At 35.4% G+C, this 16,628-nt stretch overlaps 2 protein-coding genes across 3 annotated transcripts; one reads left to right on the top strand and one right to left on the bottom strand.

Moving 5' to 3' along the window:
* Positions 1 to 127: 127 nt before the first annotated feature.
* Positions 128 to 3,783, bottom strand: Alpha-phers (phenylalanine--tRNA ligase alpha subunit). 2 transcript variants are annotated; one of them, XM_077424913.1, is made up of 8 exons: positions 3,439 to 3,783; positions 2,887 to 3,227; positions 2,576 to 2,797; positions 2,345 to 2,460; positions 2,089 to 2,273; positions 1,416 to 1,777; positions 1,241 to 1,342; positions 128 to 1,050 (listed from the first exon to the last, which is right to left on the bottom strand). In XM_077424913.1, exons 1-8 carry the CDS (start codon positions 3,577 to 3,579, stop codon positions 396 to 398), a joined length of 2,124 nt encoding a protein of 707 aa, XP_077281039.1. In that variant the 5' UTR covers positions 3,580 to 3,783; the 3' UTR covers positions 128 to 395. The 2 variants fall into 2 exon arrangements, with proteins under 2 accessions (XP_077281039.1, XP_077281129.1); XM_077425003.1 differs by having other exon boundaries at positions 913 to 1,050; positions 1,214 to 1,342; positions 3,439 to 3,782.
* An 842-nt stretch (positions 3,784 to 4,625) lies between these two features.
* On the top strand, positions 4,626 to 15,486 carry Fancm (FA complementation group M). The gene is made up of 17 exons (XM_077424674.1): positions 4,626 to 5,173; positions 5,254 to 5,421; positions 5,509 to 5,681; positions 5,757 to 5,846; positions 5,950 to 6,174; positions 6,249 to 6,402; positions 6,513 to 6,628; positions 6,704 to 6,820; positions 6,925 to 7,090; positions 7,200 to 7,354; positions 7,424 to 7,658; positions 7,782 to 9,838; positions 9,984 to 11,028; positions 11,223 to 11,645; positions 12,306 to 13,732; positions 13,884 to 14,809; positions 15,098 to 15,486. Exons 1-13 carry the CDS (start codon positions 5,011 to 5,013, stop codon positions 10,203 to 10,205), a joined length of 4,041 nt encoding a protein of 1,346 aa, XP_077280800.1. The 5' UTR covers positions 4,626 to 5,010; the 3' UTR covers positions 10,206 to 11,028; positions 11,223 to 11,645; positions 12,306 to 13,732; positions 13,884 to 14,809; positions 15,098 to 15,486.
* The last annotated feature ends 1,142 nt before the right edge of the window (positions 15,487 to 16,628 follow it).

Below are 16,628 nucleotides of genomic sequence, written 5' to 3'. Positions count from 1 at the left end.
CGCGAGATGCTCCTCGATTACGCGCGAGCTAAATTACTAGACGCGCGTCACGCGATTACGGCAATTCGCTAATCATAAAATTATATATAACCATTGTACATAATATTAAATTATATTAAATCATATGTAACACACAAGCTGTTATTTATTTTAAATTATATAAAATTATATATAGCTCGTCATATATCATATAATTTTTACATACACTTGAGTCAAACGCACTGTACATACATCACGAGTTCATTTACTTTTTTCCATCTTGCAATCTATATTACTAAACAGCTGTAAAGAGAATTATGATATAATACATACACATATGTAAAAAAAATGTGTAAGTTCCTTTTTAGGCATTATCAAGTTTATTTCATTTATCAAAATAAATAAGATTTAATAAATTACATTTTCTCTCTTATCTGACGCTCGTCAATATCTTCGAGGATAAGATCGATTATCGAGATATCCTTTCCCATTATGTAACAAGACGTCTTGTATATATGCATTGGCAGCACTCTATCGCTGTCATGTAAAGCACAATGTATTTTATCTAAATAAAAATCTATTTTACTTGCGTAAAGTGGGCCGTTCGTTTCATACTTCAATACATTTGCGTCGACCTGCTCAACTAAACGATTTAAATACCGTGCTATATTTACCATCCCCAGAATTTTATGCATTCCTGGCAACACCATAATGGGATCAAGCCCAATAGGCTTCCAAATCACGGTGAAAGACATATCCACGTTTGCACCCTTGCTGAAATAAAGCGAGCCAAAGCCAGCAAGCTTCTTGGGAAAGTTTGTCACCGTAGAATGAACGTGCGTTGACAGAGAAACACGAAAGTACGGTGCTACGACTCGTATGAAAGATAAAATGATAGAAATTGGATACTGTGGATCGCAAAAAATAACAAGTTGCCGCTTAACAAATTTTGGCTTTTCTGAAGGATGTTCCGCCACCTGCTTGATCTTCGTTTCCCGATTCGACTGTGTTTTAACTGATTGTTCTTCTTGCTGACGCGTTTTCCATTGTAAACGCGTCATTCGGCTAGTTCTGCAAATAAAAATAACAAACTTAATGATAAGATTATTAGTTTTCAACTTTTAATTATATTTAACTAGGGTTCCTTGGATTTTGTATTTTTTCACGATTACTTGGCTTATAAATGTTTTACCTAATTTTATTTCCAAAAAATATACTCTTGACATATAAATACCTTAATAATTCTTAGAATAATATTTACTTCTCTAAACGACACAGAGGATTGTTATGAACCATTTCCATGTCCACTTTTGGTCCAACAAGATCGCGTATATTGTTCAAGCCATATTTAATCATTGTTGGCCTAAATTAACAATAAAGTGCGTTACGTTTTTGTATTAAATATACGGCATCATATTTATTTTCTAACGACGTACCTTTCTAATGATAAACCCCATGCAATGACATTTACATCAGGGGGTAGGTTCATTGGCAATATCATTTCAGGCCTAAACATGCCGCTATTGCCGATTTCTATCCATTTCTCCAGCCCATTATGAAAACAGAATATTTCCATACTCGGCTCAGTGTACGGATTGTACGCAGGTTTGAATTGAAGCTGAGTGATGCCAAGTTTACTGAAGAATTCGTATAAAGTACCGATAAGATTGCCCAAAGTAAGGTTGTAATCGGCGATGACACCTTCAACCTGATGAAATTCGGCAAGATGTGTCGCATCCAGAGTTTCATTGCGGAATACTCTATCAATACTGAAGTACTTGACCGGCTTAAACTCTCCCTGCAAGACATTTTTTTATTTAAACCGAATAATATAACATTTACTTCGCCAGTCAATAATTAACCCAATTACGAATTTTTAATCGACTATATATTGGCAATGATTATAATCGCGGTAACGATTATAATCGTCGGTGACAAATCGTCATCGCGTTTCGACCAAGGATTCTGATCGTTCTAAAATTTATGTAATTTTAGATGCTTATAATATAAGCATCTTAATTAAATAATTAAATTTACTGCCAAATTTTTTTATTTATGCCTCATCATCCTTGGAAGAGCAACTTGCGTACCTCTCCTACAGCCACGTACCTTCTCCATGAGTTTATACAACATCCGTGCGCTGTTGGACGTTGTATGAGTGCGCAGCAAATTTTTCTGAGCCTCTTCCAACTTCCAATCGTATCTATAACCTTGAGATCCATAAGCTCCTTTACTATGAACAGTCTTCACTCTTTCGAGATATTCCATAGGAAATTTTGTGCTAATACGCGGTTCTAAAAGACAAAACTAATTTTTATCCGTGTCTTTTGAGCATTGTTTCATATGTCAGTTTGTGATAAGGTACCAGAGATAAAAAAGGTGTCGTGTGCATCACGAGCGGGATGCTGTTGCGGCTGGAAGAGAGCGTCAAAATTCCAGAAAGAATTTTCTACGTAATTATTCGTCTCCATTTCTGTAAATCTAAAATAAAGTACTTTTTGTGATAAGACAATTAATAATTCTACATAACAAGTAAACATAGTGTAAAATCTAGATTTTTTAATACAAATCCTGACGGAAGATTGATGTTGCTTACCCCATTTCCAGAAAGATTTTCCTGAATTCATGACGAACTTTTAACAACGGATGTAAATGTCCAATTGGAAGCGACGCACCTAGAGCCTCAAAATTATACGGTTTGAATTTCTTGTCTTTCCAAGTGCCATTTACCAATAAATCTGACGTCAAATCTGCCTCTAACTTTTCTATTTTCGTAGAAAAATTTGGTCCCTTTTCGAGACGCATACTCTTAATCACCCTGTCGTGACAAAAAAGACGGATTGAAAGCAGAATAAGAAAGAGATACATAATTTTACATTGCCCTTTACTTGTTTCAGTCACACTTACACCTCCTGCAAAAGTTTCCTCTTCTTGTATTCCGCTTTAATATTTTCCGGGACACTTGAGAGATTCTTCAGATGTGTCTGTACGACGTCTACAATGGACGGTACCTTCTTTCGTACGATAGGAACGTCTCCGCTCTTGTCGAGCTCGATCCATCCAGTGACCATCGCCTTGGAGAAACCTACTTTGGCATAAGAGCTAGACTTGACGAGCTTTGCCTGCGGTATCCCTTCGTCAGGAACGGCATTGTAAACGACCGCTTCGTGACTGCCGTGTTCTATTATGTGCCTCCCTTCGTCGGTAAGCTCCCATTTCTTCTTGGAAATCGGTTTTACCACAATTAACTGTAAGCAGGTATATAAAATTGAACGTTAGAAGTTAGAATTAACTAAACCGGAGTAACGTTTCCGGGGGTAAGGAAATATTTCAGCGAATACAGCTGATTAGCGCGTCACGCGTTAATTCAACCGCGAGTGCGGAAACAAATTGAAAACGTATAGTTTAGACGGCAGGTAGCGATCGACATAAGGATTGCCATTGTTGAAACAAACTCACGCCATCGACTGTCTCAAGACTCTTGGCCGCGCCAACGATCTTTTGATGATCCTCCTGAAATTCGTCCGCCAAATCCAACAAATTCGTTTCGCCACGTGCGCCCAGATGCTCTAAAATTCGGTCCGTCAACAGCTTTGCCATCTTGCACCGTTGGCAGCGTGCCCACGCAACCGAGCACTAATTTATTGAAACCGGCACGAAACCACGTGGTACGAAAGGCGAAAGGACTACACGAGCCCTACATCATTCATTCGTAAATGATGACAATTTTGCTCACCTAGAATCACCCATGAATGTCACGATGTAAGAAGACAGGTGTAACCATGGTTCTACAACCATTCTACAACGCAAAACGATGGCAACTGCTAGTTGAAAAGTCGGAGTCTACAATGCGAGTCGCAAGTCGTGAGTCGTAAGAATTGACCAATCACAGTCGATTATTCTCCTCAAATTAAATTGTGATTGGTCCATTTCCTACGACTCACGACCCATGATTCGCATTGGGCGCGTTCAGCAGACACAACTGTTGCACAACTGTTGAGTTCGTCTTATCAACACATTGTTTTGATTGGTTCGTTCTAAAAGTAAAGGCCGTGACACATAGAAAAATTTGGCGCGTTCAGCAGACCAAGCCGTTGAGTAGCAGTCAAACGTGATTGGTTCTATTTCTCTTATTATTATTCACGTCGCCTGAGAAAGACGTTTCAGTTATTGCGATAAATATTACCACATGTTTCGGTGGTCGAATTGGTACGACGCCCTACACGGAATGAGGGAGGTTCCAGGTTCGAACCCTGGCTGAGGTAATATTTTTCGCAATAAATTTTTTTACAGTTTTTAGATAATTAAATCGAGTCGATTTAATTCCGGGGAGGGAAGGGTTTTTAATTCTAACAATTACTGTGTTTTTAAGTCCGAAAATAATCGGCGCGCAGTTTGTTGAAAAAATTATATGTATATATATATAGACATATATGTATACAGAAACTAATATAAGGCTGTCAAAGACCTAAGCTTGGATCGCATGGCTTTTGATTCTAATTGATTGGCTCTTACTTTTAGAACCAACCAATCAACGCAGAGCGTTGATAAGACGAACTCAACAGTTTCAATGGCTGGATGAAATCTGGATGAATATCCAGCTCTATAGACTTTTATACTTCATGATCGTCGTCTGCTCCAATCACGGCTTCAACGCCGACGCGCAGTTTATATTCGAACAAAACATCGACTCCACACGTGACAATTGATACAAGTTTACATTTTACATTGTTTACATTGTTTTTTTTCCCTCACGGGGGATGCGTGTGTCGGGGTTGTGAAAGATATGATTTAAGATTATGCAGCACTCTAATTTCAAGAAGAACTTCCACGTGCGTCGTAACGAGCATGTCGTAAAGGTGCCCACGTGAATCACGAGTCTCCGGAGAACTCATATGATCGTTGTCATGTCGTGCTCCGTTTCCCTCGGATAGACGTTTATTCCTTTAAATTAATGTCGATTATGTTGAAAAGTGATCTCTGCCGATCTGCCGGGTCCGGAGTGCGTAGATCGAACGAGATCCCGCGAGGATGGAGTCGCAGAACACTGTTTCGCGTCAGTCGGAGACCAAGGGATTCGATCTCTCAGCTGGAAACACCTGGATATATCCGGAAAATTATCCGGTCCGCCAGTACCAGTATAACATAGTTCAATCTGCATTGTATCGCAATACCCTGGTCTGTTTACCCACCGGTAAGGAAGAAATATGTTACTTGCTAATCGCACAATCAGTCAAATATAAAATTATACTTTTGTCTTCAATTTTACGACAGGTTTGGGAAAGACCTTCATCGCCGCCGTTGTGATGTACAATTTCTGGAGGTGGTATCCGTATGGAAAAATTATATTTTTGGCGCCAACAAAACCTCTGGTCGCTCAGCAGATCGACGCGTGCTACGAAGTAATGGGGATTCCAAGCGTTGATATGATAGAATTGACAGGTTTTAACATCTATGTTTAACAGTAATTTTATACCTTGGAGCATGTGTGTTATCAAATCTAATAAATATATGTCACTTAATTTGTAGGTGCGGTAAGTCAGAAGAAACGTGAAGTAGCCTGGCTCAAGAAGAGGATAATATTTGCCACTCCTCAAGTATTTCATAATGATCTTGACAGATCGATCATACCGAGTCATTTGGTCAAGTGTGTCGTCATAGACGAAGCTCATAAGGCTCTGGGCAAACATTCGTATTGTGAGGTAAAAAAAAACGTAAAGAATATATAGAATTATGCATTATTATTATCACAAACCTATAAGATTTGTAACTTTTAGTGTATCAAGATATTATCCACGCAGAATCAGTACTTTAGGATATTAGCGCTTTCTGCTACGCCTGGAAATAAAATAGATAATGTTCATGAAGTAAGTAAACTCAGTGCTATATGTAGACATTTAATTTCATTGGAAATTGATTGGAAAAAAAAGGAGCAGGTATATTTTATTTGATATTCTATTGCATATATAGGTAATACAGAATTTACACATTTCCCATTTGGAGTTGAGAGATGAGAACTCAATTGATATAATACCATATGTTAATAAAAGGAAAATAGATATTATTTTGGTGCCTCTTAGTGACGAATTAGCTGCATTTAAAGAAAGATATATTACTATCATGGATCGCCACGTTAAGTTTCTTATACAATGTAACGTATTGCGAGGTCATACTGCAAACATATCTAAAGGAAGGGTAATTAAATTCTATCTATAAATGTTTTACGATCTACTGATATGTAGTTTTTAATGTTTACTGCATTCGTTCAGGTATTTTATTTGTTGAGGGAATTTAAAATGAAGACGGACAAATCTGGAAATTATGGGCAAATTATGAAGATATTGAATATGTTGTTAACTATGTATCACGCTTATGAACTTATGATCAGGCATGGATTGCGTGCCTTCTGCAAATTTTATGAAAGTACGTGCACTTGTAATTTATAAACTATTACAGTTAATTTTATAAAAAACGCTATGATTTGTTGAGATATTCATCTACGTAAGCACATTTTTTTTTAATTCTATTTTTAGCTCATTCTGATAAGTTTTGGATGCATAGTGAAGATCGATTACGAGATTTATTACGTGACATAGAAGTTTATCTCGGGCCGTTTCCAGAATTGTTTCCCAATGGAGATGTATCTGAGGTTTGCAAAACTATCTTTATGTGTGATAAACTAAAAAAATTATATAGATAATATATATAGAAATAATTATTTCAGATGCCAGAGAATATTGTATTTGGACATAATAAATTTCACAAATTGAAAGAGTTGCTTGAACATCATTTTAATAACAATAGCGATCGAGAGGACACAAGAGCTATAGTTTTCGTCGAAGTTTGTATATTAGCCTTTCAGACTGTCTCGTCTAAATTATAAATTATAATATAGAAAAGTACTTAATTCATATACAGAAAATTTAATACTCCATGAATCTTCAGTACAGAGACATAGTCAATGAGGTCTATATTTTGCTCTTGCAATCAAAACCGATAATTAGGCCACAGATGTTTGTTGGCCAAGCTGGTCAGAAGCAGAAGCAACAAATAAAAGCATTGGAAGATTTTCGGAGCAATCGTGTGAATGTGCTGATTTCAACAAGTATAGGTGCGTGAGAAGTAGTGACATTCATCTTATACCGTGCCATATTTTAATCTTTATGATTTCTATTTGTGTTTTTTGAAATATATTAATTCTTCGATAATGTGTGATGTAGGTGAAGAAGGATTGGATGTAGGGGAAGTTGATCTGATAATATGTTTTGACGTATCACAGCATTCCCCGATAAGATTGGTTCAAAGAATGGGCAGAACAGGACGCAAGCGAGATGGTCATATAATTGTTCTTGTTACAGATGGGAAGGAACACGAGGTAACTGAAGACTTGACAATTTTTTTATTTTTTTATACATGCATTTTAACGGAAATACATACTTTGCAGAATTTGAAGTCTACCCTTTCCAGGAGGGACTCCCTGAACAATAAAATATTGAACACAAGCAATATATTCTCCTCTTTATACGATAATAATCCTAGAATGATACCAGATCAATTTACTCCGGAATGTCATAAGATACACATTACAGTACTACCAAAAACGCCAAATCTAAAAAGTAAAGGAAAGAGGAAAAATGTTGATAAGAAGAATGAAGCATCTGATGTGAAACAGAAAGAAAGTAAGTTTTATGAATTTTTTTAATTCCTCTTTTTTCCTTGCAGGTATGTTTATATTATATTTATCAAAATAGATTTATTTTTTTTTACATTTTTTAAAAGATATATATATATTTATTTCACAGATTTACCTAAAAAAGGAAATATTGGTCAACCGTCAATGATGAAATTTCTTACCGATAATAAATGTGACGAACAGAACCGGGATAATAGATGCAATATTCTTACTCAGTTAACGCAAAATAGAATAAATCCTAATAATGTCAAACTGTTAACTGATGATAATGCGGGGCTCGATTTCCTGACATTATGCGCGGTAAAGAAGTCAGAGGAAGAAATGTCTTCTGAAGCTGTGCCGGAAATGGATACGACTTACATTCCTGCGCCAAAATCAATTAAAGATTTGTTCAATTTTGTAGTGCCTAATATAGAAATTCTTAATAGTTTAGCTTTCTTAACGGAAGATAATTTAACGCAATGTAAAGACGATGAAAATACTTTATCAATACAATGTAAAGACAATGAAGATGAGAATATTTATGACGCTAATGATTATATTAATGTTGATGACGATAAAGTTTGGTGCACTATACGAAATGAGAAGAGTGTTATTGATAACAGTGAAATAAGATTCGAAGATATACTTGATGAGAGTTCCGACTCGAATGAAGCAGCAGTTTCGTATCTAAACCAAGGAATTACAGATATGGAGATAAATTCGATTAACACGAATAAAGCTTCTACATCTGAAATGAAAGAAAATAATAAAATTATAACTGGCACGAACACCGAATTGTCAACTAATGCACTAGAAGACTTGGAACCTTTCATATTTGAAAACATATTAAATGAGTCATTTAGTTCAGTCGAAGACGACTTAGAAGATAAGGATGATACAGAATTGCGAAATAGAGAATCTCCAAATTCTTCAAACGTTTCTATTAATGCAGGAGTAACCAGTGTGACGCATGAGACTAACGTTGATACTTTTCATAACGGAGATAATGTTGCTAAACCTAATCAAAATCTATCAGCATCTATGAAACTCGTTGAACCTCATCAAATGAAAAAAATTGTAAGTTTTATAGATGAAATACAAGATGTTGATTTTAATAGCGATGATGATATAAGCGAATTTGTTAAGTATGACTCAAATAAAAATAGATCAATGCGTAATTCCAAAACAGAAGAGAGTTTGTTATCCATAACTCAAGCTATTGGCGAAATAGCACGAGGGAAAAAAAATTTGGAAACATCAAGGACAGTAAGTAAAGAAGAATCGACTAACGAGGAAAGTAGTGGTTGGATTTCAGTCAATACTAAAAATGAAATTAAAGTTGGGAAAAGCGACACGAGTTCGAGAACAGACAACATCACGTTATCAAATATTTATTGCAATTCTGCTGCTAAAGCACGTACTGTTAAACAAGATCGCGTTTTTCTAGATGATTCCGACGAAGACTTTATGATTACAGAGGATAATGCTAAAAAATTTAATGAGCTTGAAAGCTGTTATTTTCGCAACTCATCGAAAAATTTGAAAAACGATATTATCTGCATGCCCAGTACATCGAGAAACTCAGAAATTAAAAACGATTATTTTGATAATATATCGAAAAACTTGAAAACTGAAGACAGTTATTCCGATAATACATTGAAATTTTTGAAACCGTGTGGTATATCAACGCCGAAGGCTGATAGACGTCCGAAATTATCTTTGAATCGAAATAAGGCCCAGCAATTAGGTTCGGATACTCGGGTAGATTTGAGTTTCTTTAAAGCACCTGGTAAATATGTGAACAACACAGAAGATACAAATCTTTTAAGATCTCGCTCTGATGCGCCAAAACAAATCTCTTCATTGAAGGAAAAGATCGCACGGAAAAACGCACACAGGCTCAAACGTGAAAACAATGCCAGAAACGAATTTATAGATGATGAGGCGGAGGTAGATACCACCGCTAGTTCGGACGAAGTCTTTACAGATGACGAGGATATCGCGGATTTCGTGAGCCATACACAAATCCCGCAAGATCAAGACATGCACGCGCATTATCTGCAAACTATTAAGAGCCCGATAAAGAGACCAGGCGCCTTTCATTTCAGGGAACCGCGATCACCCGTTCCTGATATAGAGATCTACTCGCAGTTTTCGCCACGAGCGCAAGATTCATATGTTTATGTACGTATATTATCGGATGTATTACAATCTTAGATAAAGATCGAGATAGATAATCTCGAATTGGCGAGCGATATACGAGCAATCGCGCATTTGATTTTTATATATACGATAAATTATAACGAAATATCTTATATTTTGATTTTAGGATTCATTTTGCGTTGCGGGAGACGTTGAGCCAAGCACACTCGCCCATAACGACTCGCTATTAGATAAAATGGAAAAAGAATTGGAACAAAACAGACGAAAACGTTGCCATTCTGACAAGGATACGAAACACACTAAAATGAAAAAGACGAATATCTTAAATCGCTCTGTGAGTAGCGAAGATGAAATTGAACAGCTGCGTGTACAAGTGCAGGAGGACTGACTATGAACGAATGCAAATGAAATCAAACTGTGATGCGTTGACGATAAGTTATGGAGCGCAGAAATTTATTTTCATATGTACAGAATGTGAATATTCGTTAAAGATTCATGTGTATTTTTGTACAGCGACGTTTTTTGTAATAAAATCGTGTAAAGATCTATCTTTAATCAGATAACACAGTGATTTATGAACGACGGCGTATCTCCGTATCTCTTTTCGCGAGAAACGCGTGATTTCCCGTTCAAAATATATTTTTCCTCGTCATCCATTGAAAAATCTAATGTTATTATAATTATCACACGTTTTCCGATGGCGATGTACAATCTTCATAGCTTACATCCGTTTAAGCTTTCGTTGCGTCAATGACTCATAATAAATTTATAGATCTGCCAATAACGTCTGCTTTAAATTTGCCATAATCAATATGTTATTTTCAATGGTAAGAGGCAAAGTTGCGTATTAAGTAATTGCGCAATATTGTAATGTAAAATTTTCTGAAATGTCTCTAATTGGTTTACCCATAACGATGCTGTTTTAGTGTAAAACAATGCGCCTGATGCAAGTGCCGTATGTTTATCTAGAAATGTCAGTGCATAGATACCGATAACGCAAGACAATTAGGCAAGATATTTTGTTAAAATACAGAATGCATTGTTACTCTTTTAGATACGAGAGTTATACCATTAGGAAATGGACAGACAAAATATCGGTAAAGTTACATTTGTACAGGTACAAACGCAAACTATATAAGGGCGGAACGCAAGCTGTCGCGTCTTGCCTAGTGAAATTACCCCGAGATCATTGAAGAGGCAGTGTCTTGCATGTACGAAGTGTTCTCCACAGAAATTGAATCAATAACTAAAACAGTTAACGAATAAATAATTAAAGAACAACGTTGCGTTGCAATTATTTACAATTTAAATATTTAGCTATAACTGATCGGTGATTGAGTTTTAAACATTTATTTATCTCTTCTTTTTGAACAGATCTCAAAGTGCTGCTACAAAATTTTTGCAGGTCCAATATTCTACAAAGTGAGAGAAGATGTATCGCGCGGTGATCATCAGTTGTCTGATTGCTGTTGGATGTGCGGGAATCGTCTCGCCAGTACATCATGCGAACAGAGAGACCAGACAGGCAACAACTGCAAGCACGAATCCTGCGCAAAACAACAATTCTAATTACACTCAGGGCTTTCCGAATCCGACCCCCCCCACCACGACAGGAACATCAATTGCTGAGACGAAGGAGAGCCCGTCAATTTCGGCCAACTGGAATCTTTCCCGCTTTTTCAAAAAAATAGTTAACTACAGTAAACAGACTACTAGCAACTATCTGTTGCAAGTTTTGGCAGCAGCCTTACTCACCACGACCGCTGCCGGCCTGATTTGCTCGCACACGCCTTCGCTCTGCACCTATTTGGAATTAGCAGTTTTGGGGGTAAGGCAGAATACATTTATTTATTTCTTCTTTTCAAGCAGCTCTCTCTCGAAGCGTTTTTAAAACCTCCAAAGCTATCATTTGTTTTTGTCGTGGATGAACTTTAATATGAGAATAACTTGATTTGTTAATTTAATAATTCTTTACGTTTTGAAATTTTTTTCCAAAGCGATATTAAAATATTTATCCAGTATTAGACTCGTTGAATAAGTTAGCGCGAACGATTTTCTTTAATTATAAACTCTTCGAATTAACCCTTTTTCTTTTTATCAAAATCCACTCAACAATGAAGGTAATAATAAAAATAAGGTCGTGATCAATCGATCACTATATCATCGTTGTCTCATTTATATTCTTGTTCTATTATATCTTTGATCTCTCTCTCTCTCTCTCTCTCTCTCTCTCTCTCTCTCTCTCTCTCTCTCTCTCTCTCTCTCTCTCTCTCTCTCTCTCTCTCTCTCTCATTTAATTGATTTATCTTTATATTTCTTACGTCGTAATTATGTTTCGCCAATTATACGGAGTAATTCTTCATTCTAATGCACAATCGCGAATAGACAAATAATGGCAATTATTTATATGAATAATAGATGAAGCGTGTAAGCTTCTATGTTTATTCAAATATGTAGCTATGGCTTAATGATTTGATTGTTTGCGCAGCGGAGTGGAGGAAGAAGAATGGCCCGTTCGTACTCGCCGGGCGAGTACCCATACTTGAACGAGCTCACCGAGATATTCATGACGGCGATGGACAACTACGCCTTGGACAATGTGAAGCAAAAGAGGGAAGTGGGACAATGAACAATGTTTTTTAATATGATTTATGTACTTTTTATCAAATTTTTTAAACTTTCTTGCATTTAGCATTTGATTTATTCATCTTTATGAACACTTTATATATAGTGTTAGATGGCTTTTTCTGTGTATCGTATGTGTATCTGTGTACTAAATTATATTAGACAACAATCTTCTGCAACGATATTTGTATACGAGCGAAACGTTTCAATAATATAAATGATAAAGCATTTTCCTGTCGATTTACATTTTTACTCGGCGGCGTCAAAACGAAATCCTTAACGTCTCTATTGTTCTCACATCCTGCACTCGCTGACGTTTACAAAGTATGATATCATTTGATTATCGAGATTTTTCGTTTACTTGAAAGAGTGCGGTTATTTTCCACTTTTTGCATCGTCACGCTTGATTATGCTGCCAGACAACTTTTTGTTAGATAATATAAAAATTTTATGTGTATATATATATATATTCTAAAGTCGGTATAGAAATATGAATGTCAGACACATAAGTCAATGTTACGCGTTCCTTACTTTGAATTTTATCTGTAAAGAAAAACCTTAAAAGGAACAGCATTAAGTAATTAACTATAGACATTTAAATTAAGCAGTTAAATACCAACAAGTTAACGCACATTTTTTTCGCAATCATATGTAATTAAATGATGTATTTTATCTTCCTATCGTTTTTAATTTCTTACATATTTCTCAACAATTACCTGATAGAAATTAATTAAAAATAAACTTGATTGTGCCCACAGCTTTATTGCGATTGCATTTCTATGGTCATAATAGAGATTTTTAAAATTTATTATTATTTATTGTATATGAATTATTATTTAATTTGATACTATTTAATATTTTCAAAAATTTCCATTTTGGCATTTTATTTCTATATACATGTGTAATCGTAGAACATGAGATCGTAGAACGAGATGGTCATATAATTGTTCTTGTTACAGATGGGAAGGAACACGAGATAACTGACTTGACAATTTTTTAATTTTTTTATACATGCATTTTAACGGAAATACATACTTTGCAGAATTTGAAGTTTACCCTTTCCAGGAGGGATTCCTTGAACAATAAAATATTAAACACAAGCAATATATTATAGTCTCTTTCTCTATACGATAATAATCCTAGAATGATACCAGATCAATTTATTTTGGAATGTCATAAGATACTACACATTACAGTACCTACTACCAAAAACACCAAATCTAAAAAGTGAAGGAAAGAGGAAAAATGTTGATAAGAAGAATAAAGCATTTGATGTGAAACAAAAAGAAAGTAAGTTTTATGAATTCTTTTAATTCCCCTTTTTTCTTCGCAGCTATGTTATATTTATCAAAATAGATTTATTTTTTTTACGTTTCTTAAAAGATATATATATATATATATATATATATATATATATTATATATATTTATTTATTTCACAGACTTACCTAAAAAAGGAAATATTGGTCAACCGTCAATGATGAAATTTCTTACCGATGGTAAATGTGACGAACAGAACCGGGATAATAGATGCAATATTCTTACTCAGTTAACGCAAAATAAGATAAATCCTAACAATGTCAAACTGTTAACTGATGATAATGCGGGGCTCGATTTCCTGACATTATGCGGATCAGTAAAGAAGTCAGAGGAAAAAATTTCTTCTGAGCCTGTGCCGGAAATGGACTTACATTCCTGCGCCAAAACTAATTAATGATCTGTTCAATTTTGTAGTGCTTAATATAAAAATTCTTAATAGTTTAGCTTTCTTAACGGAAGATAATGTAAAGACTATGAAAATACTTTATCAATACAATGTAAAGACAATGAAGATGAGAATATTTATGACGCTAATGATTAATGTTGATGACGATAACGTTTGGTGCACTGTACGAAATGAGAAGAGTGTTGATAACGGTGAAATAAGATTCGAAGATATACTTGATGAGAGTTCCGACTCGAATAAAGCAGCAGTTTCGTATCTAAACCAACGAATTACAGATATGGAGATAAATTTGACACGAATAAAGCTTCTACATCTGAAATAAAAAAAAATAATAAAATTATAACTGGCACGAACACCGAATTGTCAACTAATGCACTAGAAGACTTGGAACCTTTCATATTTGAAAACATATTAAATGAGTCATTTAGTTCAGTCGAAGACGACTTAGAAGATAAGGATGATACAGAATTGCGAAATAGAGAATCTCCAAATTCTTCAAACGTTTCTATTAATGCAGGAGTAACCAATGTGGCGCATGAGACTAACGTTGATACTTTTTATAACGAAGATAATGTTGCTAAACCTAATCAAAATCTATCAGCATCTATGAAACTCGTTGAACCTCATCAAATGAAAAAAATTGTAAGTTTTATAGATGAAATACAAGATGTTGATTTTAATAACGATGATGATATAAGCGAATTTGTTAAGTATGACTCAAATAAAAATAGATCAATGCGTAATTTCAAAACAGAAGATCTACTCGCAGTTTTCGCCACGAACGCAAGATTTATATGTTTATATACGTATAATCTTAGATAAAGATCGAGATAGATAATCTCGAATTGGCGAGCGATATACGAGCAATCGCGTATTTGATTTTTATATATACGATAAATTATAACGAAATATCTTATATTTTGATTTTAGGATTAATTTTGCGTTGCGGGAGACGTTGAGCCAAGCATACTCGCCCATAACGACTCGCTATGAGATAAAATGGAAAAAGAATTGGGACAAAACAGACGAAAACGTTGCCATTCTGACAAGGATACGAAACACACTAAAAAGAAAAAGACGAATATCTTAAATCGCTCTGTGAGAAGCGAAGATGAAATTGAACAGCTGCGTGTACAAGTGCAGGAGGACTGACTATGAACGAATGCAAATGAAATCAAACTGTGATGCGTTGACGATAAGTTATGGAGCGCAGAAATTTATTTTCATATGTACAGAATGTGAATATTCGTTAAAGATTCATGTGTATTTTTGTACAGCGACGTTTTTTGTAATAAAATCGTGTAAAGATCTATCTTTAATCAGATAACACAGTGATTTATGAACGACGGCGTATTTCCGTATCTTTTTTCGCGTGACACGCGTGATTTCCCGTTCAAAATATATTTTTCCTCGTCATCCATTGAAAAATCTAATGTTAATATATTTATCACACGTTTTCCGATGGCGATGTACATCTTCATAACTTACATCCGTTTAAGCTTTCGTAGCGTCAATGACTCATAATAAATTTATGGATCTGCCAATAACGTCTGCTTTAAATTTGCCATAATCAATATATTATTTTCAATGGTAAGAGGCAAGTTGCGTATTAAGTAATTGCGCAATATTGTAATGTAAAATTTTCTGAATTGTCGCTAATTGGTTTACTCATAACGCTGCTGTTTCAGTGTAAAACAATGCGCCTGAGATGCAAGTGCCGTATGTTTATCTAGAAATGTCAGTGCATAGATACCAATAACACGCAAGATAATTAGGCAAGATATTGTTGAGATACAGAATGCACATTGTTACTTTTTTAGATACGAGAGTCATACCATTAGCAAATGGATAGACAAAATATCGGTAAAGTTACATTTGTACAGGTACAAACGCAAACTATATAAGGACAAAACGCAAGCTGTCGCGTTTAATTACAACGTCTTGCCTAGTAAAATTACCTCGAGATCGTTGAAGAGGCAGTGTCTTGCAAGTACGAAGTGTTCTCCACAGAAATTGAATCAATAACTAAAACAGTTAACGATTAAATAATTAAAGAACAACGTTGCGCTGCAATTATTTACAATTTAAATATTTAGCTATAACTGATCGGTGATTGAGTTTTAAACATTTATTTATTTTTTTTTTTTTGAACAGATCTCAATGTGCTCCTACAAAATTTTTGCAGGTCCAATATTCTACAAAGTGAGAGAAGATGTATCGCGCGGCGATCATCAGTTGTCTGATTGCTGTTGGATGTGCGGGAATCGTCTCGCCAGTACATCATGCGAACAGAGAGACCAGACAGGCAACAACTGCAAGCACGAATCCTGCGCAAAACAACAATTCTCATTACATTGAGGGTTTTCAGGACCCGACCGCCCCCGCCCCGACAGGAACATCACTTGCTGAGACGGAGGAGAGCCCGTCATTTTGGACCAGCTTGAAGCCTTACCTCTACGAA

Source organism: Temnothorax americanus, unplaced genomic scaffold (assembly GCF_048541705.1).
Source record: "Temnothorax americanus isolate GAGA-0224 unplaced genomic scaffold, ASM4854170v1 Scaffold1, whole genome shotgun sequence".
Classification (NCBI taxonomy): domain Eukaryota; kingdom Metazoa; phylum Arthropoda; class Insecta; order Hymenoptera; family Formicidae; genus Temnothorax; species Temnothorax americanus.
The sequence above is the reverse complement of the archived record's forward strand: the minus strand, read 5'-3'. Positions and strand labels throughout refer to the sequence as shown.